General features: G+C 38.0%; 1 protein-coding gene across 1 annotated transcript in view; it reads left to right on the top strand.

Annotated features, from left to right (window-relative positions):
• The window catches only part of usp43b (ubiquitin specific peptidase 43b), a 116,929-nt gene that overhangs the window by 37,899 nt on the left and 52,775 nt on the right, over positions 1-26,255 (top strand). Inside the window, exons 3-4 of the mRNA XM_059347887.1 lie at positions 6,346-6,434; positions 19,957-20,049. Coding sequence (XP_059203870.1) covers positions 6,346-6,434; positions 19,957-20,049 — 182 coding nt within the window. The remainder of the gene's footprint in view (positions 1-6,345; positions 6,435-19,956; positions 20,050-26,255) is intronic.

Genomic DNA, 26,255 nt, shown 5'->3' with positions numbered 1-26,255 from the left:
ATGTGTGTCTGGATCATAGACTGTATATAAATAATGGACGTAGTCACCGTGACGTCACCCATTGGTTTGTGGACTGCCCGTTGGAAGCCTCGAGTTCAGCGTTACACTCGTCGCCATCTTGCGTCGCCATCTTGTTTCCGATACGCGGAGCAGACCATAATTGGACTGTGGCGGAGCGCGAGGGATCTGACGACACTGACTACACGCATCTCTACACTCGCATCCTGACTGAGAGAAGCCGCTGCTAATTCATGTTAGCATTAATTGGAGCATTAACTCGGATGTTAGTTTTGGCTAGCAAAAAAACAAAAACAAAACGTATCTTTCTTACCTCAGAAAACTGAGCAGCGACTCCTTGGAGTGTCCGTTAGTCCAACCAAACGCTGAACAAGACATTTTACTGAACAAAACGTTCAAATAAACTGTCATTAAATGAAAATATAGTGTGAAAGGGTCAAAGTTGAGCAAGTGAGACCGAACCGCTAAACGTCCTCTTTTCTATCTATATAACGTTATATATAACTTTATTGACACGTTGCCGTGGATACGCTCTGCTTCTCTCCTGGTGACGGCTCGCCTTGTCAGTGACCTGTCAATCAAAGCTAGAAACGCCCCAAATCATACGATTCTTTATCTTCTATTTTCTTCTAAATGGGGCCATTATTAGAACTATTGACATCAAATTGTCTTGAAGATTTTTTAGCGTTTTTGTTTGTTTTGTCCGTGGCGGTAGTGGGCTCACTTTTAAGAATATACTAGAGATACTGGTATCATATGAAACTGGAGGATCTAAGGAATCTATAGGCACCATGTTGTGTCGGGAAGTTGTCGAAATAACGCTCCAAAGTCAGGCTTTTTTTATGTTTCATTCAAAAAATCTAGAGCAGTGAAGCATAAAGTTTTTGAAAGTTTGATAAAAGCTTGCTGCAGTTGTTGTTGTCCATACATGTTTGATATCAGTTGAGTTCAGTCTGACTGAATCCTTTGTTGGTCAGTCTGTGGGTTTGACTCTCATTGTGGAGAAATAAAAAGACTGAAGTGAGATGAATAGACTGAGAATTTTCTCTTATTTGACAAAACAATTCTTGATTGTCATGGACACCAAATGCAGTGAAACAGTTAAATCACAATAAATTGTATCAATACTCACCATATCACAAAATGCTTAAAATCGTAATAATATCATATCGTGACTCAAGTAGCGTGATAAAATCATATCAATGGGCCTCTGCTGATTCACACCTTAAATATACAGCATTTATTGTAAAGTATGTACAGAAGAATAATACATAGTGTGCAAATATAAAAAGAAAAATGAAATTTCACACTCTTTCTCATTTTCTTCTCCCTTGTGGTAGCCGGTCAGACCTGAATCTAAAAATAGCTTCTCACATCCGTTTCCTGCCTGTTTGGTTGCGTTTTTATCTAGCTGGCTTATATTTTTGACAACCAATTTCAAAGATAGCATCTCAATTTCAAACAGGCACATGGCGCCTCTTGAGATGGACCCCCGGTCTGTCGGGGTCACTTAACTACCTGTAAAACAATTTCTTCATCCAGCAGCAGTCACAGCTGGCTCCTCTGGGTTCACTATCTGCCATGATCCTGTAGAAGACTGAGGCCTTATCAGATGTCTGTTTACATGTAACCTGCCCCACGTTCTCACCGTCCACATCTTCAACAGCTACTGTCTCCACACAGCTGACACCTCGCAGTCACCTTGCAGACATGGCAGAGCTGGACATGGAAGTGATAAGACCAACTGTGTCTGCACTCAGTGGCCTCAATGTTGCTTAGTTATCTCGACATAAAGATAGCAATGGAATCCATTACCAAGCATGTGGGGGGAAATGCACAGGGTCATGTCAGGTTCACACTTTATTTCTAACACTGTACACAGCATGTTTTGGTAACCCTCATTTATAAATGGTAAACAGATTTAATGTTTAACCCTTAATAGGGCACTCATTGAAATAGTTACAAATTCCAACCCTAGCGAATATTGGAGGATATTACATACAGCCAGAATGTGGACTGGAATGTCATGGTGTCACTGTCTGTGACGTAGCCTGATCTTTGCTGATTAGCTGGAAGAAATCCATGTGGTTCTACGACCAAACAGAGAGACATGGGGACCTCATTTCGATATCCACTGAAGTTACCAAACATAGTTCTATGCCCGATAAAGGGTTAATCATCATTTATAAACTGTATTTAGGCCATTCAGAATGGTAAATAGATAATTTATTAATGTTGAACTAACTAGATCATTTATAAATGACAAATAGATGGTGTATTAATGTACGTTTATAGTTACTTTACCATTAACAAACAATTAAATTATAATTTATAATTTACTAATAGTTTTAGTTGCACACATTTTAACATTTCTAACACCATATTAAGTATGTTAATGATTTTGAAATTATTCATATGCCTTTAGGAACATTTAAAGATTAAATATGTATAGCACTTTGTAAATGGTTAATAATTGGTTTATAAACCATCTATAAACATCACTTAGATGGTTATTGTGAAGTGTTACCCATGTTTTTCCTGAACACGTAACAACAAATTCTGCAGTGCTTGGACAGGCCTGGTGTTTTGAGGGAGAAGATGACTAAGCAACAGAAAAACCCTGAAATCCTTCAGTGAGAGCTATTTGTCATTGTACGTGCCTGTTGAAGCACAGTGCAGCAGGGAGGTCAGGTTTCAGTCTCGCGCTCGGCCTTTGCAAAGCTCAAATGCTCCGAGAAGAATAGACTCAGGATTTGAAATGGTGGTGAACTGTAAAGGAACCTCCTGTCTCTCTGTCCGTCTCTGTCTCGCGCTGATTTCTCAGACGCACGCACACGCCCTCCACTTCCCTCTCCCCTTTAGAAACTCTAAACCTCCTTTCAGATCCGTTTGTGAGCGGAGGTCATGGTCGAGCTGCCAGCCTGGGAACGGTGGCAGCTAGCATGGGACCAGGAGCTTGAAATCAGAGGAATAGTAAACAGAGAGTGAGAGTGTCAACAGAGAGGGATCAGAGAGTGCATTTCCGTTTGGCACTGCCAGCCCGGTGTAAAAGCACAGCCGAAATGATATGATGGCTTAATGCATTCTCAAGTACCTGACTTTTACACCGGACTATTGTGGGGTTGATAGCCTGTGAGCTGAGAAATGCTAACAAGGTGCTTGTATGCCACATGACGGCCTTTTAAGCAGAAGCACTTGGTGGCTGAAAGAATGTTTTCAGGACATTTTCTCAGCTGGTAAAGTGTGAAATGGAGTCGATGGATACTGAACAGAGATGTTAGGGGTGGGCGATATGGCCCAAAAATTATATCGTGATATTTCATGGTATTTTTGTAATAACGATATTCTTGGCAATATGACAAAATACTAAAAAATATATAGAAAATGTGTTTTTTTTTTATTTATTATTTTCGAATTTGTATAAATAAAAATCGTACAAGAAAATAAGAATCAATCATGAATCTACATGTAGTGTAAAGTGCAAATCTCAACAGTTGCCAAATGCAAAAAATGTACTCTTGACTCTTCAGTGCAAAATGAAAGTATTAGAAAATAATAAAAAAATAATACTGCAAATGTCAGTGCTGGAAATGTGAGTACATGTTTATTCTTCTATTTCACTACATTTTAAAAGCAAATATTGTATTTTTACTCCACTACATTAAGCTGACAGCTTTAGTTACATTTCACATTAAGATTTAACATAAAAACATTATTAAACATTTTTATAATTTTATTTTGACGTCACTTCGTCAAGAAGTAGGAATGTTGCCATTATCGTGATATGCATTTTCTTTAATCATATGCAAAAAAAACCTGTATTATCATGAACAATATGGCACACCCATAAGAGATGTCCTAGCTGATAAAGTAAGACTGCTTATCATGACTGCTAGCATTTGTTGTCTGCACAACCATTTTACAAGGAAACAAAATACTTATTTGCTTCTTGCAGAAAGTTAGATGAAACATTGATACCGTTCTCCATCTGTGGGTTAAATTAAGATAATGCAAGCTGCAGATTAGCATAGGTAACTAGCTAACTTTGTCCAAAAATAACACAATCTGCCTACCAGCAGACACGTGATGTAAATCATTTGGTCTCAAATAAGTCCCAAATGATTTTTTTCTTGGGCAAATCAAGCCATGTCACAGGTTATATTAACTCAAGTCGAGTCCTAAAGTCAAGTTCCAAGTCAAGGTTAATACTAATATATACTCCACAAGAACAGAGAAATGTGTTCTCTCTCCCAGGGCTGCATGAACAGAATGACGTCATTTTGTTCTTGCAGCCCTGGCAGAGAGAACACGTTTCGGTAACACTTTATATTAGGGAACACATATTCAACATTGCTTATTAGCATGCAAATGAGTCACATATTGGCTCTTAATCAGTCATTATTAAGTAGTTATTGATGCCTTATTCTGCATGGCCTTATTATACAACCAGTAAGACATTAACTAAGAGTTTTTCCTCAGTAACCTCAGAATTATTGCTTATTAGTAATAAGTAAGGAAGTTGTTGTATATGAGTTATGATCTTAATATGCTTTACTTTGTATGGACTTTATAGGTCTCTACAAGGTGGTGAACGAAACCATGGAAACGGCAAATAGCCACCTTCTCCAGACCTTTGGCATAACTGGTGGCTCCTTGAATGCTTGAATGCTTTATTTCGGTTACAAATCATCCTTTTGGATGATTGTAATGTCAGTCATTACTCTACAAAGTGGATCACTTTGCGCCAATGTTAGCCTACCAGTGACCCACTTTGTAGAGTAATGATTGACATTACAATCTACCAATCCTCATCCAATCACGTCAAAGGTCTGGAGAAGGTGGCTATTTGCCGCCACCACTATGTAGAGACTTATAAAGTCCATACAAAGTAAAGCATATTAAGATCATAACTCATATACAACGATTTCCTGGTTTACTACTAATAAGCAATAATTCTGAGGTTACTGAGGGAAAACTCTTAGTTAATGTCTGATTGTATAATAAGGCCATGCAGAATAAGGCATTAATAACTACTTAATGATGACTAATTAAGATCCAATATGTTACTTATTTGCATCCTAATAAGCAACTAATTAATGTTGAAAATGTGTTTCCTCATCTAAAGTGTTACTCAAATGTCTCTGTTCTTGACCCATCATCTGGGCAGAGCTTTTTTCTTGTGTGGTGTCCGAGAGCTATTGTGTGATTGGTCAGACATTTGAATATGACGTGTGCTGCAGTGGGAGGGCCCTGTGAGGAGTTGTGCACTTGAGTTTCTCGTAAAGTATGAAATGTCCTGGCCAAAACAAACTTTTTTCTTGTTCTTGCCACCTCGAGAACAAGAACAAATTGCTCTGTTCTTGTCAAGTATGTAAAGGGCTTCAAGTCAAACCATTAAACCTAATTATTCAGCTGATAATGGCACTAAATGATGCAAAGACATTTTATGTGTTTTGCAGAAATAGAAGTCTATGATAAGATGACCTTCCCAAATGAACACCACTTTTATGATTTTTTAAGCATAAATGCAATAGCCAGAAGGAAAAATCTGAACTTGGCCTATAAATGAGCCCAAGAAACTCCACCTTGCATGAGTTAAACATCACAGACACTAAGCTGATGATGTTTAATGTCCTTGACAAAAATGAATTTACTGACGTTTTTTACAGAATAAAATGTGAAGATTTCTTAAGCTTGTGTTAACCACAGACCGGAACCGTAAGTGCAACAATGCTAAATCATTGTGAACAATCCTGTATCTCTTTGCGAATCATAGAGATATATTAAGCTAGATGGCTCACAAGACATGTGCATATTATTATAGGTAAAACTACATTATATAAGTCGTTAAATAAAGAGCACTTACTCATTGCACTGTAAAAGTGGTGCAGAAGGTTGTTCAGTTAGTTTTTTGTCATTAACACACAGCAGTGTTGTGAGACACCCGTGTGTGCCATCCCACTCATTTGCTTTGTGACCTTGCCTCTCAGTGATCAGTCTATTTTTTTTTTAAATATTTTTTCTCCTCTTTTATCTTTATTCAAGGCTGCTTCCTCTCTGTTGTAGGTGAGTAGATAAAAGAGTAAAGACAGGGGCTTCCCAGGAGGGTTATGTTTAGGTCAGTGCTTTTCACTTTATTACAGAGGAAAAGGTAAAAATGTGTTAGAGCTGCATTCTACATGAACCTCTGTAAGATTTCCAGATTTATTGTTGCACTGCCACCGTAGATATTGTGGTCTGTCTTGACAACCTGGGAAACAGTTAACCTATGATGGATCTGAGAGTGTGACAGCATTGTGTTTATGGGAGGCCTCCTTTGTGCTGCAGGTCCCCGCTGGAGCTGAGGAGGTGCTGTTTCCTGACCCGTCCCAGTCCCAGCACAGCTTTGTCCAGGAACATTTCCAGGCACAATACAAGTGAGTGTCCAGTCTTACACACACACACACACACACACATACACACACCTGCCAGCAGTGGTGGAAAAAGTATTCAGATCCCTTACTTAAGTAAAAATACTAATACCACACTGTGAAATTACTCCACTATATCGCTAACAAGTTAAAAAAAAAATGCTGAGGTAATAAATCAAGTGAGAAGTTTTTTTCTCATTTTGTATTGAAATGAATGGACCAAAATGCTTCTGCAACCTTCATCAGTGCCCCCTGTTGAAGTTTGTGGTAGAATTAAGGCACTTCCTAGTTTGCCTCACTGCTCAGACCTGGAGGTAGCCTGGCTAATGCCAGACTATATCACAAATGAGATATAGTCTGGATATCTCTATTCATTTTTCCATAGAGGAAGTATGTAGAGCGACAGAAATTTGATGAGGAAGCATCGAGGAAGTGATGTTTGTGATGTTTACACAATGTTGCTGAATGATTATTGCCGTGCAAGATATATATGAAGGAAGAAGGACACTCCATATATGTACACTCCTCAGACATATATGTATAAGGCGATCAATGGCGAGACGACCACAACGACCGGGGTCTCAATTAACCCCATTAACTTAGCCACTTACGGGGCTAGTTGGTAGATTAGGCTTTTGCCAAATCCTGTTGGAAGCAATCATCAGCATCAACATCTTTTTGGTGGTGATAAAGGAGTGTAAAGCCAAAAGTTGTTCTTCTTTTAAAATACAGGCTCTAAACTATCTAGAACACTGTCTACAGCTAGATCCAAAGAGAGCTTGGCGTCTGCTGCAGCCATGTTGGATCTGTAAGCAAACTACAAAACTATAAGCTTCCATCTGTCCAATAGTACGCGTCATCGTCTTGCCGTCCCTCTCGTTCTGTGATTGGATACCAAAAGCACGGCTAAGAATCGGCCATGACACCATGCTGCCTTGTAGTTCGAACCGAAATCGAGCGCGCAAGGCAGCATCTGTATACCCAGGCTAACCCGGAGGCTGCCGTCTGTAATAATAAGAAGGACTTACTAGCTGTCCAGTGCAATACACGAACACTGTCTTTGTTTGCATTTAACCTCAGTATTTTAGGGTGATGTCATGTTTGTGTCGAATGCATATTTAATTAGCTTGGTAGCTACAGCTAATAGAATGTGCGAGCAATAGTTACCATTTAATATGATGGGAGCTGGCTAGAATTAAAACCTGCTTCTGTTTTCCTATGTCTGAAATCAATGATCCATTGGTTAAAAAAACAGTAAGATTTTCAAGGGCTGCATCTGCCACTGTTATCACTGTAAACTGCAGATATAATCTGTCTTCTGTGAGAACAGAATGCTTAACAGATGCAGCAACAGTAACTTGGCTCGGCAAACAGTTGTGTCTAATACCTGGGGCTGTAATTTCACACAGTTTAATTGTTGTTTCTGTTCAACTATATTTATAGCTGTATAGCCTAAATGAAATGGGAAAAGATTTCTAGATTATGTTATTTTCTCCTGTTGTATTTTTCCCAGTGAAAAACAGAAGAGCTATTTGTGTTTCAAGTGGGCTTGTGGGCTTATTCTATGATAATCTGTTTTTTGTCCTGTTATTTATTATCTGAAATATAATGTAACAATAGGATTTTCTTCTGGCATAAACAATTTAATGTCGGAGTTTACATCTGTCACCAGGTTTTGCATGACTGCAAATTAAATTGCTATTAAATCATCAAACAGCAATATTGTTTTCTCCTTTTTTTTAACAACTACAACTTCAGACTACCAAACATTCAATACTTTTCAGAATTTTAACTCTTTATATGCCAGTTCATATATTTGAATTATTCCATAATTTCTTCCAAAAAATACAGAAAAATGAATTATTTTCCATATAATAATTAGTAGGCAGCTGGGGCTTTGGTGGAGATTAGAGTATTGGATATGTCAGAGATTAGCAACAAAATTGATTTGATTGCATTCATATTTTTTATGTAGTGCCAGATACTCCCTCTGGACATCCTTGTTGCCAAAAATGCCTCATTGACTTCCATTCAAATCGCATTTTTTAATCTCACTGCCATTATGATTTTAAACCATGTTTTCTGTAATGTCAGCATTTCATTTAGAATATTTGACATTTTCACTGTATTCCACCAAATTCAACCATTTTCCCATTGTAGGCTGATGCACATGAAGAGGTGTGTCTCTGTTCAAGTACAGGTTATCCAAAGCTTTGTCTGAATTGGTAGCTACAGTCATACAACACAGTCCAACAAGTTGTTAGTAGGAGGTCTTTGCATGGATCTGTCAAAGAGAACTAGACACGGTTTTGGCGGTAGGGCCTGTTCATTCCAATGAAAGTTGCTCAGTGGTGCATGAAGCCCAAAAAAGTCCACCTTTTGTGTATAAAAAGACCTGGATCTGCATGCATGCATCTGTGGGACCATAGAACAAGCACACTAGCATTTCAGCTGCCAAAAAACTTTTAGTCTGAAGTTGTCTGCTGCATCAGGAGTTGACGTTTTCATGACATTGTTTTACTTGAGCTGTCTACTGCCGGAATTAACAAGGCAAAATCTTCCACTGAGATGTGGTCACATGCAGCAGTGCAAATAAAGAATAAGCTCTAAGGGTCATGAGGAGAGAACACTATACATTATACCCTTCTTAATTAACTTTACTACAGCCGTCCATTGGAAACCCTGGTAGGAGGTTTGCTGGGGCGACTATAAAGAGGGATGCTGCCATGGGGAAGGACGACGAGGGAGAGGGGCAGAGATATATATTTGTTTGCAAAACTTTCTGATTAGTTTTATCCGTCATTCTCTGCAGCTTTTGCAACAAAAAAAACTTGCTGACAGTCAGTGTGTTGGTGTCAGCTATATTGTTATCTGTATGGAAATCAACATATACTTTATTAGAGGTTGGGGAAAAATCGATAAAGCATAGTAGCAGGATATTTTGTGTGGCAATATTATATCAATTCATGTCCGCCATTTATCGATATTTAGCGTTCCGACTGTATCTGTACGTTTTATCGCTGATTTTGTTTATTCCAGAGACTGCAGCTTGCTCACTTTTAGGAATATACTAGAGGTACTGGTATAATATGAAACTAGAAGATCTAAGGAATCTATAGGCACCATGTCAGGATATGGTGATGAAATAATGCTGCAAAGTTAGGCTTTTTCATGGTGATTTTCAAAGCGCTCTATGGGAAAATAGGCTCTCTGGGTTCCCACAAGCCTCCCAATTCAGAATGTGCAAAGAAAATAACACAATCCATTACTCCATTTGCAAAGACTTGAGGCCATACAACTTTGTGTAAAACGAAGGTTTTAGCTACATGCTAAATACACTGGAACTCCATTGCAACGTTATTTCATGGACTCAGGCGTATCGAAGATAAACAGTGCAGCGAAGCTTAAAGTTGAGGAAAGTTTGATAAAATGCTGCAGTTGTTGTCGTCCATACATGTTTAATATCAGTTCAGTTCAGCTTGACTGAATACTTTGTTGATCAGTCTGTGGGTTTGACTCTCATTGAGGAGAAATAAAAAGACTGAAGTGAGATGAATAGACTGAGAATTTTCATTTTTTTATGTGGACACAAAATACAGTTAAACAGTTAAATCACAATATATAATATCGCAAAATGCTTAAAATCGTAATAATATCGTATCGTGACTCAAGTATCGTGATAAAATCCTATCGTGGGGCCTCTGCTGATTCACACCTCTATACTGTATCATTAAGTTTCTTGGGGACTTACTGTACAACAGCTCTACTGTTGTCAGGTGGTCTAAATGTCAGACAGCCCTGCAAGAGAAAGGTCACAGCTTAAATAGCCGCTGTAGACACATCTGAGAGCAGTCCTGTGTTTTGTCCAAGTATGATGTTATACACACACAGTGTTGCTCTGGATAAGTGAGATATAATTGTATAACACCTGCATAGACAGAGGTCCAAACACACAGTCTACCATGCTTATATGGTATTTCGGCTTCATTGATCACATTATGATGTTATTGCTAGGTACAGCTGATGTAATGGAGAGGTCGTTATGTCTTTTACACAGAGGTCCACAGAGACACAGATGCCTGGCTAGAAGCACAGTAAATCTACACAACCCCTCCAGTAATTACCAAGCAGTCGAGAGTGGGAACACTAAAAGGTCTGATGGAAACTGTCCTAGTACCATACCCTAAACTAAATCCCTAAGTACTTATTTAGAGTGCTTACCTTTTGTGCTGGGTGAAATTCAGTAATTGGGGTTGTTAGCTGTGCCAGCGGTCAAGTATTTTCTCTATTGTAAAACCCCGTAAATTTGTCGGGTGTATTTTTGGATCACAAAGAGTCTAAACCAGTTTCTGTTGGCAACTGTGGTGATGCATGACAAAAAAAAACCAAACAGGCTCTTCACCCAACGGTATAATCAACGTTTCTAATGCAGCTGGATGTCCTCATGACTCCCATCAGTCAGTCAGTCATCCAGCAGATAAAGAGGAAGTCATTTTTTACATGATATCTGCGTCTGTCAGCTGTGGCCCACTGGGAGAGTCGTTCAGATGTCCAGTTTATCTGGCCAATCAGTTTTGTGCCATTTTTAAGTTGTGTCTGGACCAGTGGTGGAAAGTAACTAAGTACATTTACTCAAGTACTGTACTTTAGTACAATATTGAGGTACTTGTAGTGGGGCAGCATAGCTTAATATATCATACCAATTGTTCATTTTTTGATAAAAGCACCAAATTTGGAAGATGTGTTGACAAATATATTGGGAACAAAACTGAATATTGGGCCATCACAAACTCAGACCCTGGTTGCCATGGCAGCCATTTTTATATAGGCTCACTTTGCACCGTATTACGTCAACTTCCCGATATGATATCCTGACATGATTTTTACCAATGGATTCCTTAGATCTTTTTTCATAAGATAGTTTCATAAGATAGATATAATGTGAAAATGAAGCCAGCTCAGCGGCTGGCGATAAGTCCAATGTGTCGCAGACAGAACATCAGAACACCAAGGAGTTCCATTTTCATTTATCCTTTCTTTGTTTTCTCAATGATGTCGGGAGTAGAGAGAAAACACGAAACATCACAGACAAACACATGCAAAAACATAACAAACAGTTACAGTGAAAGGCAGAGTTACTGGTTATCATAGTTTTAAGTTCCATTTATTACAATAACATGCAGAGGAGATCTCCCCATTTTGTTGCATTTTCTTTTATTTGTTATTGTTTTATATGACATATTTTCACTTGAACTTTTATGTAATTAATATTTGTAATGTTGTAAACATGTGAACAGCAGCTTGGAGGCTCAGGTTCTATCTATACTTGTAACAGCTGGCCGCCATTTTGGAAAACTGCCAGCCATGGTCATCAGAATGTGAATATTCGATGGCCCAATATCCAGTCTTTTTCCAAATATATTAAGCTACATATGTACCAAATTTGGTGCTTTTATCACAAAATGAACAATAGGTTAGCTATGCCGCCCCACTATTGTATTTTACTTAAATATTTCCATTTTATGTAAGTTTATACTTATACTAACTCCACTATATTCATAAAATATATGATAATTTTAAAGTAATTAGACTTTTTTTTTAATTAAATGTTATAACAGTATATTAAGTAATTAAATAAGTCCTATCTTTACAATGTAATAATATATTTAGAATATATAAAATAATGTATGTGGGTTCATTCTGCATTAAGAGTACTTTAACTTTTGATACTTTAAGTACATTTTGATGCTGATACTTTTGTACTTTTACTTCAGTAAGTTCTGAATGCAGGACTAACTCGTAGTGGAGTAATTTCACAGTGTGGTAGTAGTACTTTTACTTATGTAAGGGATCTGAATACCTGTTCCACCACTGCTTACACCAGTCAGCTGTATCTTCCATATCCAGCTCCAGATGCTGATGTAAAAGCCCAGCACCATCTGGATTCTATCCATAACCTGCTGACCACACTGACCAGTTATTGCAGTTAAGATCCGACAAGACAATCTGATCCCTGTTTGATTAATACGTTTTTTAAACGCAGTCCCTCCAGACTGAACCGCTAACATCTTATTTGACGGTAGCATCCTCCATCTGCCAATTCCTCTGAAAATTGGCAGCTCTGTGTGACTGCCAGTAATACATCTGTCAGCGCGCATCTCTTAATTGCTACCCTCACTGTCAAATGTTTCAGCTGTGACACCTCGGGTGTGTCTAGACAGGAAGCAGCAGTCTTAGCAGCCTGGCAGGCAAAATTTGTTCCTCTGCACCCACTCAAATACTGTGCTGCCCGCCCGGGAGAGTGAGTGAGCGGGTACAGAGGGAATATATACATGACTGGGTTGGCTAAGCACAAACTTTACAGAAGAACTCTAACATATACAGTAAGTGTACAGTCTGAGTCTATTTCAGCAATGCTAAAAAACAAGGAGAGAGGTTTGAGTGCTCTTCGAATGCATTATCACTGTTGGAATTTGACTTTGAACAAATCCTTCCTGACTCATGTCCCTCTGAGTCCCGAGGTCTCACCACTGCCTGTGTAGCACTTCACAATGCAGTGTCCGATGTGATACAACATCTAGAGTTGATGGACCGGAGAATTATCCTTGTAATAGCACAGTTTGTCACTGTGCAATCATCACAGCTATTATACGTGTTCAAACAAGTTAAATCACTGTCCAGGCCAAGCCAAGAGTCATTTGATCCTAATTTATGTTATCTGTTGTCACATGCTGGAGCCCATCACAGTCAGAGCTGTCATTTCCAGGACCGTAGAAAACTCAGCTCTCACCTCTGTTTTATAAACCAATTGCTCTTTACTCTCTGATCAAGTACGTTAATCTAAAATTAGATCAAAGACTGTGATCTTCGTCTATATGCGGGTGAGTCACAGGCTGCAGTCGATGGAGACTGCGCTGAAAATGTCTGTCTGTCAAGCATTGTTCATTACAGTGAAGGCGAGTGACGGGCAGCCGAGCGTTTCACATTACAGACGTGGTGCATTTTCAGCGCGGCTCGTCTTACTGCGATGCCACTTTCCCTCTGAGAGACCCTCACGTCTCTGAAGCAGTCGGACCGGGTGACCTTTTGTTTTGATCACGTCTTCTGATTGATTTGTTGTGATTTGAAGGATTTGGTAGCTGGCACTTTGGAGTTTACCGGCCCAGTACTGGGAGAGTTTATAGGGCTGGGTATCGGCACACAATACATTTAAGGTATGAGATGAAGTTATCCAGTAGAATCAAACCTTCTCCAGTCAACAATACCTGCATTCTATTTTCTATGGTTTTGCTCGCAGCTAATAACGATGCAACGTGACTTGCTCACTACTGCAGCAGCAGCAACCCACACGGTCTGTGTTGGGGTGTATTTGTGCTGAGATGCCACCAAAACATTAAAATGTGAAGAACTTGAACACTCTCAAAAATGTAATAGTGTACAACCAATATGGGATTTTTTTGAGACCAATACTGATAGCAATATTAGAGGGGGAAAATATGAAAGGTTACTGATACTGCCAACAAGTTCTCCAACATAAACGGCAGAAGAGGTCGTGTGTCAGTAACACAAATCATGGCATGTTTGTACGTAGTGCAATAGTACAATAGTGCGTTCTAAAAATAGCATACATGTACAGTCTGCGGTTGTAAAAAGGCTGCAGTTTCTGTGGATTTATCTTGTAAAACCACAGACAAAAACTTCTCGTAAAGACGTTATAAAAGACAGTTTAAACAGTAAATAAATGTATGTAAATGCCAGAAGCAAAGAAGTTACAAGGGTCACGTGACTACTGCAAGTTATGTAAAAACGAAACGTGATTCAGGTAACTTAAATTAAAAATCATTAACTTTTGTTTTCACAAAGGATGTGAACCCCGATCTCTTGCTTGAAAGTCCACCGTTTGTTTGACCACTCCAATCTCCAATTAAATGCTGGAATCCGCCCTTTTAAAATTCGCTTGGCTGTCAATTACTACTACGTCAGCAAGATGGCGGCAGACACATACAGCGGACAGTGAAATATGGAGACATAGCTCGTTTTTCGCTGTCTGTACACATTAACTATATTGACGTTTTTGACAGGCGAACAGGCTGGATATGGCGGTCGATCTAGTAATTTTTTTTTTTCTTTCCATGTGGATTATACACTGATTTTGCACAGATATGACTCTGCAAAGGTTCTCAGAAATAACACTTTTTTTAAACTTTATTTTATATTATAAATACAAATCATGACATTGTCAGTAGAAATGAAAACCTAGAAAATAAAGATTAATTTAAAAAAATACTTTATAAACATCATTACCGTGTGTTTAGTATCAGTAAATTGTTATCCATTCAAATAAAGAATAAAGTTAAAAAAAAAAAAAAACACAGTTTCTGAATCAACCCAAGTGTCATTATCTACATTATATGTTCTCTAAAAAATAAAAAGGAACAGAAGTTTACCCGAATGCAATGATTTTACAAATCCTTTTTCAATTTAATATGGCACAAAGACGAGACAAAAGATTTGATGCATTCTGTTTTTATTTACATTTATACAGTGTCCAAACTTTTTGGGATTTGGGATTGTACTCTACTGGTATCAGTGTCACTTTAAGGGCGCTGGTACTGGTATCGTTTTTTTTAATACCCAGCCTTGTCTGTTTTTGACGTGTATATTTTAATTTCAATCAGTGAATTATTACGAGGCACACATTAAGGTTTATGGCTCTTCATGTCGGAGCATTAGTGTGGTGAATAAACTATGTGCCAGCCTCAGTGAGAGGAATGAGCCGCCAGGCTGTTTAATTTGAACCTGCTGAGACTTTTTTTTAATTGCCTCTCTTAGGACGGAAAATCAATGAGATAATAAAGATACCTGCGTTACTCTGTAAGATCCAAAGCTCCAGCAGTGTGTGTCAGTGCAAAGCATCAAGCTCCGAGTCTCTTCGGCATGGCTGCATCCCAGACAGGAGGATACATAGCTCTCAACCTTTGCACGCTTCCTCCATTAGAGCATCACCAGAATATCACCTCTTCCTCTCCTCTTTTTCCCTTTCTAAGTGTTTTAGAGCAGCGCCGGGCACATCTATGTTTTAGTGGAGGCTGAGTGTGATTTGTATGCATGGAGTGCAGTTACCCTCACTGTTTCCTGGCGAGAACAAGACATCCGTAGGGCAGCCATTCTGCTCTGCCAAGAGGGAGAGATCCACTAAGAGCCAGCGTCAGCTGGGCTTGCTTGAATAGGGCTTTATTCACTCCCCCCTCTCCTCCCCCTCTGGGTCTGTCAGGTGCCTTCCTATAAGGAAAACACATTGGAGCAGTTCATCTATGGCTTAATTTCCCATGGTAGGATGTCGTGTGAAGGTCGTAAAGTTTCAACAAACATAAGCATGGGGAGTTAGAAGAATGAGGAGGAGGGTGGGGATATGTTTAGGCATGTTTCATGACACCAAAAGATAGTTTGGCATTTAATACGAATCAATTAATTGAATCTAAATATAGTCCCTATATACTGATCAAGATGTGGAAAACGAGATTTTTCTTTATGTGAGATTTAAGTCTCCCAGCACACTCTGTGTACTTTATTGCTGCTGGGTTATGCTTCTCAGAAGTCTATTATCAATTTATGAGCCGCGCTGTGCTTTCCATACTGTCACAGGAGCAGCGCTGAATCAAACCTGTCATTGATAAAGTTATTTCACTGAACAGAATTTCACTTTTATATCCATCATGTCGATAATAAAAGAAATGAAACGAAAAAAAGTCATTCAGAATAATGACATTAGGACTGTACCCTGTAATTATGGCTTGGGTAGTGTACACATGTATTGCATTATTTTACATGTTTTTTCTACACTAAGTGTAAATGCCTTAAAAAAGCTAAATTACTAAATGACAATGGTATTATTCAATGGCTTAATAGTCTTTAATGTTAGAAATTACAGTGAATTCTATGTAAAAATAGGAAAAATGTACATCATATTGCTGAATGTAAAATTTAGGCAACATATTTTTCTTACAGTATAGCTTCATATTTAATGTAAAAAAAAGTAAAGAAATTGTTAAAAAAAGGTAATAAAAGGGTAAAAAGTCTTACCTTATCATATTAAATGTTACATTTTTTTGCTATTTCATTGTTTGTTTTTTAAAAGAAATACAGATATTTAGTGTATATTATCTGTATTTTTAAAGAAATTATCTGGAAAATAACTTACAGTTGTTTACTGTTATTTGACACTAAGTGTTTGACAACTTTTGCTGCCAGATATTTTACGATTTTTTTAACGATATTTTTTTATTTTTTTGTGTATAAACCAATAATGTTAGCAATAGTGGTGAGAGATTTAAATGCTCACAGCTGTTACCTTAAGATTTCTCTGCTTTAATCAGGCCTAACGTGTCAGAATCAGTGGGGATCTGTTTTACCTGAGCAGACCTGCTCTCCTCACACTGATACAGTTAAACTAAGGACCTGCAAACTACAACCACTGTCTTTTTAATATGAAGACTGAGAAGTTGTTCTCTCGCTAACGGCTGTGTCTTACTCTGAAGAATATTTTCATATTCCCTAACCAATTTTTTATTCCCTTTATGCACTAAATCTTTTTTCCTACTAGTTTTTAATGAAACTTAAAGCTTCAAGGTTGCCTCCCTAAACTCTAGTTGCTGCTTCTAGATACAAAGTGTGGAAAACATCCACTGAATATTCACAGTGTAATATGTACTTACTATTTTAGTTTTGCACAACTTTTGAATTATTACTTCATCTGTTAATCTATCATGTTGGGCTAATATATTTATACAATTCTATAACTGTATATAATCGATCTGTGTATTTTTTTATTTTAATTTAATCTATGACTGCGTATCAGAACCAAGGTTATAATAGTTTGGGATTTTTCATTAGTTTTAGTTTTAATTTCATAGTGATTTTTTGTTTTCAATTCAGTTCGTTTTAATTAGTTTTTAGAGTGAGTTTGCTAGTTTTAAATAGTTTTTGTTTTTTGGAAAATGCTTAGTTTTAGTTTAGTTTTTATTAGTTTTAATGTTAGTGTTTTTGTAATGGGGTATTTGTTGGGTGCCAGATTAAAAAAAGTCACAATAAATGTTTCCTTTATTTCCTTTGTCTGATCCATCTCAGCCACAATAAGGTTATTAAGTCATAAAACCAGATAGATGAAATTGATTTCATATCAACCAAAAAGGTTTACGTATGAAAAAAGTTGACAAAGACGGAAACTAAAGACATTTTCACTATAATTTAATCACCACAAAATACAGTTTCACTTAGTTATCGTTTTTTTTTTTTGGTTCTTATTTTAATTTTTATTTCAGTTTACGAAAATGTTTTTTTTAATTCTAGTTTTCGTTTTTATTTTTCATTAACGATAATGACCTTGATCAGAACTCACTGAACTGAAACACGGCGTTTCGTTTGAGTGTTCAGTTCTGCAGCCGTACGTCAATAAGCCAATGAGCTGAGAATTAAGTTGGATAAAGCTTCAGTTTGCAAACTGAAAGTTTTTAAATAACAATTATAGAACACAAAACATAAAACATTGAACTCCTTGATGTTATCTTATAACAGGATCAAGTCTCTTTTCATCCTTTCAAAACAAAAGAATCCGTTATCAAAACAGGCTTTTGCATAGTACTGTGTATATATATCTTTTATTCTGCCCATGTGTGAATGCAGCGATTAATTAATTGTTAACTTTATAGATAATCGAGTTGGCAGGTTTCTTCCAAACACCCATCCCTACCCACTGGTGCACTGTGGTCCACAGACTTGATGATTCTAATTCATGTAATCAGAGAAGTTAAGCACATATTTAAGATTCACTTAATTATTGAGAATTTGCAGAATGTCTTATCCAGGAAATCCAGCACAGATTAACTCTAAATAGTGGACAAAAGATTTAATTTAGTTGCAGGACAGTTTACATAATCTCTTCCAGCAATCAGTCCATTAACTTCAGTGGGCTCTCTGACTCATTGTTCAGACAATTAGCTAACTGGAAGAAGTTCCTCCTGTGAAACCGAGTGGGATTCATTAGAAGATGCTTAATTATGAACAAAGAGAATAAACGGAAAACTATTGTAATAGAAAGCGCTGCTGTGCACATCTGGACTTTTCCAGTGATCCTCAGTGTCCTTTGCATTCAGAAACGCCATCAGTTAGGAAAGCTCCCTGCTTTTCTCTGCTCGGGATCCCGTTATGGCATCACATGAGCATTAGCAGCAGCTGAGTGATGCAACAAGTCGGAAACCGCTTCTGCTGGTTCCCCTTTATAGCAGCGATCACCCCGGGGAGCTCCTTCAACTGCTTACCACACCCCCCACCCCACCCACTCGCCTCTCTCCTTCTCACCAGTTACATCACTCATCTTTTCCGTTCTCACAATCAGATCAAGAGGTTTCCGTATGAAACACCGTGCTCGATCTGACCGTGTAGTTCACTTGTGTAACAAGATTAAGCCACCTCCTCTCCTGCCAGACTTAATCAGGAGGACTTCGAGATTAGTTTGGAACTGTGGTGGAAAAAGTATTCAGATCTCTAACTTAAGTAAAAGTACTAATATCACACTGCAGAATTACTCCACTACAAGTAAAAGTTCTGCATTTAAACATTACTTAAGTAAAAGTACAGAAGTATCAGTATCAAAATGTACTTTAAGTACAAAAGTAAGAGTACTTGTCATGCAGAATGGACCCATTCAGATTGATATATATATATATATTTCAAATGTATTATTGGATTATTTGTAATGATGCATTTTTGTAAGCAGCATTTTACTGTTGTCCAGGTAGGGTTCATTTTAACTACTTAATATGCTGTTATGTGGTTTAATTAATAAAATGCATAATCATTTTGTATTGATCACATGTTTTTATGTTAAATCTCAACCTGAAAAGTAACTAAAGCTGTCGGCTAAATGTAGTGGAGTAAAAAGTACAATATGTGCTTCAAAATATAGTGGAGAAGAAGTATTAAGTTATAATAACCATCTAAGTGATGTTTATAGATTGTTTATAAACCAATTATCAACCGTTTACAAAGTGCTATACATATTTAATCTTTAAATGTGTTCAACCAATTTCTTAAAGGTATATGAATCATTTCTAAATCATTTACAAGCTTAATGTGGTGTTAAAAATGTTGTAAGTAGTGAAAATACTATTAATAAACTTATATTTATAAGTTAAATGTTTGTTAATGGTAAAGTAACTATCAACTTACATTAATATACCATATATTTGGCATTCATAAATGATAGTTCAACATTATTAAATTATCTATTTACCATTCTAAATGGCCTATACGGTTTATAAATGATGATTAAACATGAATAAACTGATAAATCTGTTCACCATTTATAAATGATGGTTATTGTAAAGTGTTACCAATGGAAATACTCAAGTCAAGTGCAAGTACCTCAAAAATGTACTTAAGTACAGTACTTGAGTAAATGTACTTAGTTACATTCCAGCATTGGTTATGAAGGTTGTCTAAATGTTAGCTGTGTGCTGTCTTCCCTCAGATCTTCCCTGACGTGCCCTCACTGTATGAAACAGAGCAACACCTTCGACCCGTTCCTCTGCATCTCCCTCCCCATTCCTCTTCGCCAGACCAGGTGAGCCCTGCTGACTTATTATCTCAGATCATTCTTCTGTTCCAAACAAATGACTTCTTCTACTTTATCTCTCTGGAGTCCACAGAAGTTCTGGCGCATGACTTCTTCATGACATCACAATGTAAAAATCAACAACTGGTTTGAAACTCCATGACAGTTTTATTTTTGAGCAGAGATAAGGTCAAATATATCTAGAATGAAATACAGAACTACACGGTATCCTAGTATTTTACCTTTGATGTGTTATATTTGCAACCTGTGTTCACATTTGCAACTTTTAAAATATTTCATTGAGCTCGATTGTGTTTTGAAAGTTGAAAAATCATCATTTTCAAAATCAGATTTTATGTTTGGTTTTTTTTTTGTGTTCAAAATGAAAATCTAGTAGGTTAAAATAAATAAATAATGATCATGTCATATAGGTGAGGTTGTGCTGGAAAAAATGATACCAACATTACATGATAAAAAAAAAAGTCAAGACTCCAAAGGGTAAAACAGTGGTGGTCTCCAAAATAATATAAACATACAGTATAAAAATATATTTTTTCTGTGATACCTGAATAATATTACTGTCCATAAGGTAATAAAGGTAATAAATCAGTTCAACTTAAAAGAATAGTTTGACATTGCTCAAGCAGTCAGGAATAGTGCACCTTAGTGTTTCACTCTGCTGTCTGTATAAAAGTTGCAAAGATGGAATGGGGGGATAGATTTGTTCCACCAAAGATGTCTGAAAGGGACAGCCAGCAAGTCAAGTCAAGTCAAGTCAAGTTTATATGTATAGCTCAAATTCACAAATCACAGATTTGCCTCAAAGGGCTTTACAGACTACATGGTACAACATCCTCTGTCCTTAGACCCTCACATCGGCCAGGGAAAACTCCTCTTAAACTTAAAATAAGAAATAAACTCTTAAAACAAGATAAATTAAAGCTGCAAGCAGCGATGAACTGGGCCGAGCAGAGTGCACTGCAAATTATTTGTTTCTTACCAAGATTTTTAAAAAAACTTCAGATTTAGAAGTGTTAGATAATTTATCTTGTTTTAAGAGTTAATTTCTTATTGTAAGCGTTCAACATAATTATTTCTAGATTTAATAATCTTAATTTAAGAAATCTTGTCAAGGGAAATTATCTGTCCATGCAGCAAGATCATTTCCCTCAGATTTAATGTTTTTATCTTGTTTTTAGACACACCTTTTTTACAGTGCAGGTCGGGGCGGGTTGGGGTGGTCGGTTAATGCATATTGTTGTGTGTTGGGTGCTGATGCTGCTATCACATCAGATTATATTAGATAACACTATTGATCCCACAACAGGAACATTCACTTGTCACAGCAGCAAAATCAGAAGTGTGAATATAAATAGAAGTAGTTTGAATAAAAAATGAAAAATATGAATACAGATCACAAGATGATATGAAAGCTAGAGTTGTGTAATGATAAGTGCTTACAAAGGTGTGGTGGTGATCTGAACAGGGTCTGACAGTAGCAGTGATAAAAGACCTGTGGAAACTCTCCTCGCAGCTGAAGCAGATTCTCAGGCCCCCACAGTGTCATGTAGGGGGTGAGAGGTGCTGACCATGATGGATGTCAGCTTCACTAACATCCTCCTCTCACCCATTTCCTCTATGGCAGTGGTTCTCAACCTTTTTTCAGTGATGTACCTCCTGTGAAATATTTTTTTTAGCCAAGTACCCTCTAACCAGGGCAAAGCATTTTTGGATTTAAAAACAGAGCGCTGTGCCATCAGTGTCTGATTTATCAAACTTTGGAACTGATAAACACATACAAAATTCAAACATTTGAAAAAAAAAAAACATTTCAAACATTTTAAATGTTAATGATCCATGACTAAATGTATTGCAAATATTTCTCATCACTTAAATATAGTGATTCAAACTAATGTAGTAAAAACAGTGAGCATATAACCATTTAAAACTATAACTGCTCCGCTTCAACCACGACGCCATCTTTGAGTTTTCAAGTGATTGACAGGTGATGCCAGGTGGCATGTGACAGGTTGGGTCCAACCATCCTGGTATGGGGGACACTCTGGGTTTTTAGGAGAATGAAATTGAATAGCCTAATGAATATAAAATTCATTTTATGAACTTATACTTGTTCTTCTTATTAAATCATATTTTTTTAAGGATTTTTGCATGGATGCTACTTTTTAAATGTATATTTTAAAATCTCCAAACCCCCTGGAGTGCCTTCACGTACCCCCATTTGAGAACCACTGCTCTATCTCCAGTCCAGGGCAGAGCTCGCTCTGACTTTATGTGTGACTGACTTTATATGTATGTGTTCACATGTCACGTCTCCTTGAATGTTGAATGCTGTTCTCTCCAAAATCACACACTGGCGTTGCATTATGCCTCCTTGTTTGGTTTAGTGTAAAAAATAAAAAGAAGTTGTAAAGCTGGCATAATATCAGACCTTCATTACAGCAATATTGCAGAATCTCTGTGTAGAAGACTCTTAGTACCACAGCCAGCAGCCAGTTAGCTTAGCTTAGCACAAAGTCTGGAAACAGCCGGAAACTGCGACATGGCTCTGAAGTTACTGCGTTCTGCCAAAAAATAGTCCAACACATAACTCCCTGTTAAATCATCATGTGTCCTCTCTGGGTTTTTGTGCTGCTAGCTTAGTTTAGCTCAAAGTCTGGAAACAGCGGGATGCAGCTACCTGGCTCTGAAGCTGCTGCGTCCTGCCAAGAAATAGCCTGACACACAACACACCGTATTTGTGATATTCATATTTGCCATTTTAACACTTTGGAGTTTGTTTTGTTAAACAAACAACATTTTGCACATTACTTTTGGAGCCATATTCATCATGTTTTCAGTCTTAAGGCTAAGCTACCTGGCTGCTGACTGTAGTTTCATGTCTACCATAAAGTTGTGTATCTAGCAGTATCTTCTCACTTTGTAAGATGGAAACATGTGGAACTTTTCTTTAAGCTTGAGACATTTTTAAAAAATGGGTTCCGGGCTGGACAACACCCAGCTTTGTTCATGCACCACATGTAGTAGGAACACAAGTAATTGTGAAGTTGAAGGGCTGGTATCTAAAAGGAAAAGCTGGTGGAAAACCCTCTGAGCACTAAGAAACAATGTCTTATTCAACTTTACATCACAACACCCACTCAGCCTGCGTGTCAGGTCGGCCAGGGTCAGCCTGGTGAGGAAATCCTGACATTTTCAAGGAGGGAGATCCCATTCAATCTTTTTTTCCCCGGCTATTACATCACACTTTGTTCATGTGGTACTCTCCTCCACAAACACACGCAACATAAATCTATCATCTAAACACTGGCTTGCAGTTAAAAACTAACAACATGCTTACAGTACTTGTTTGGGGTTTTTATTGTGGTCAGATATTGCAGATAGACTTGTACAGACACACACACTTGCACACCTTCTCCACGGCTCTCCATGTGATTTAAGATCATTTAACTGTTGCTACTGTTATGTAGCTCACTCACTGTGAGCTGTATTTGTCCAGTAATTACTGCTGTTGACAACAAACAACAACAAGTTATTGTGGTAGACGGTCCGCCCCTGTGTGTATCTCACTTCCCGCCACCCTGCACTGCTCCCATACGGTGGTTACCGCTGATAACGCCTTCCCAGTCCACAACATTGTCAAAGAGGCTTACAGCCAGCCGCCGACTCCCCTCAGGTGACACTGTCAGCTCTGTCTCCACTGTTAACCCTAAAAGATCGCTAAAAAATCATCATTTATCAGTAAAAACGGACATCATCCTCTGAATAATATGATATAAAACAGAGAAAAGAAGGAAATCTCCACATTTAAGCAGCTGATCTTTAACGTTATAGTTGGCAGGTTTCTTCCAAACGCCCATCCCGACCTGTGGTATGAAATGTGCTATATAAATAAACATGACTTGACTACATCAGCACTGTAAACCGCTGCCGCCATGTTGAAAGCCGTGTTGAGATCCATACGCTCTGAATTCCATGTGCAGCCACTTTAAACAAACAATATATATAGGGATGTATCAATCAGGTTTTTTTTGCCTCCGAGTCATTTGATTTTGAGTATCTGATATACCGATACTTCTATAATACATTTGTGCAATCTTAGCTCCCTTGCGCCCTTATCGCGGTCGCGGGGCATTTTTTCTTTCCTCTCTAAAGTGTCTTGCAGCATGGGCTGACTCGTCTTCTGCTGGGTTGCCTGGGTAAACTCAGTGTATTGTGTCGGATGTTTGTTTTTGAGATGATGTATCATGTTTGTTGTATTGAATGCAGCCTTTTCCTTGCCACCTCTTGAAATTCCCAGTTTACATACCTCACAGTTTGCAATCGCAGTGTTATTTTCGTTCACTTTAAAATACTTCCAGACTGCAGACATACTCCGCGTCGGTTTAAACTGCTGCCGTGTTGTTGTTTTTTTTCTTCTTCTTCTCTTCTTCTTCTTGTAATGGCGGCGGCACCAACTTTAAGGTGTATTAGCGCCACCTCGGTTGGAGTTTGTGAACTTCTGCTTCACTTATTGACATGCAGCCTGCAGTAAAATGATATCATGCTGAATATACATATATCCCATCCCTGATCGGGACATAATGTCCGATTCCGATCGAGTCTGAAACCACGTGATCGGATCAGGACATCCCTCAATATATACCCAGTCAGCACCTCTGACTGGGCAATATACTGATCCATGAAAACTGTGTCACTACCTGACCCAATCCGTTTAAGGGCGTTTTTTCCTCTTTTTACATTACATTTCCTCTGTACTATCTGCATTTTTACAATCCCTTCATACAACCTCTCCTGTCCTCTCCTCTCCATCTGTGTAAATAGCCTGAGACATGTATAATGCCAGGGAAATATCACAATTTTAAGCTTCTTCTGGCTCAGCTGCCACCATGTTGAGAGCCGTGTGCAGACAATCCATACGCTCTGTTCAGTCACTTTAAACAAACAATATATAATATATAAAATATGACCTTTAGAGGTGCTTGTTGGCAGATTTTGCTCCCTTTGGATAGAGCCAAGCTAACAGCTGCTGGGTATATGGGAATGTGACTGGCCTGAAGCCACATGGCCAAACAGGCGGGAGGAGTGCCCAATAATGGACCTGAGGGGCATCTAAGGGTGCTACTGAAGCTCATATTCATACATTAAACAATCAATCGCATCAATCTCATTCTTGGCAAGAAAGCAAATACCACCTCTAGCCTAAATGCTTATGTTTAGGCATTTGGCTGAGCTGTTTGGGCCTAAATGTAACTGTAAATCAGCACAGCCCCTGCATGTGAAGCTTAACTCTGTTTTGATGTTGATCACTATCTTAGCGGAAGAAAACACTTAGTTATTCCCTTCCTTTTTAGTTTTCAGTCTTTGAAATAGTTCATCTGAGTTCAGCCAGCACCCCTTCTAATTTGGGAAATTGTTTTTAGGAGCTTCGTTTTGACAGCGAGCCAAGTGGAGATTATTTAGTTACCGTCCTTTCTTTTTCACTGTGTGGCAGATAAGGTGAGAGAAAACACTTCTGAGGGATAAACAGTGGAGGAAACAGATGGATTGTCTTTGAGAAATATTTTTAAAATGTATTTCTGTGTGTGAAGAGTTCAGCTCCCTCCCAGCCGGATCATGTCTGTAAGCCATAAACACATACTGTTTGTTAGCCTGGCAGTCCAAACACTGGGCTCTGTCCCTTGGCAGTCATCTGCTCTTTGCATGTTGGATGAGTTTGTTTACGCTCTATGTAAAGCTCGCTGTGTGAATGTGACACAGACCTTTTGTATGCATCTCAGTGGCTGCAGCCATTTATCTAATTCATTAACTGAGCAGCATGTTCGGACTCTGAATAACTGCAAGCAGTGTTGCTATACATATGAATTGATAGAAATAATTTTCACTGAATATTTTATCATAAAATGGGAGCAAAAAAAAAAAACAAGGTGGCAGGAAAATGGTAATTGTCGTCTCAAATGAATGCTAAAATTTGAGATTTAAGTGAACAATAAAATCCAGTCCCCCTGCAGAGTTTCTAACAGTCACACTGTTGTTTTGTCCATGCTGGTATGAAAAATGTAATTAGCATAAATTGGGGATACCTCCTTGAGCCGAGGCTTTGATTAGTGCAGCCAATTACTGTACTCTGTTTACTGTGCTCTTTTGAAGTTTCCTGTTCCTCACCCAAATCAGTGAAACAGCAGTAAACACGCCGG

This window comes from Centropristis striata, chromosome 13 (genome assembly GCF_030273125.1).
Source record: "Centropristis striata isolate RG_2023a ecotype Rhode Island chromosome 13, C.striata_1.0, whole genome shotgun sequence".
NCBI classification, from domain to species: domain Eukaryota; kingdom Metazoa; phylum Chordata; class Actinopteri; order Perciformes; family Serranidae; genus Centropristis; species Centropristis striata.
Note: the sequence above shows the minus strand (reverse complement) of the source record. Positions and strands in the feature narration are given on the sequence as shown.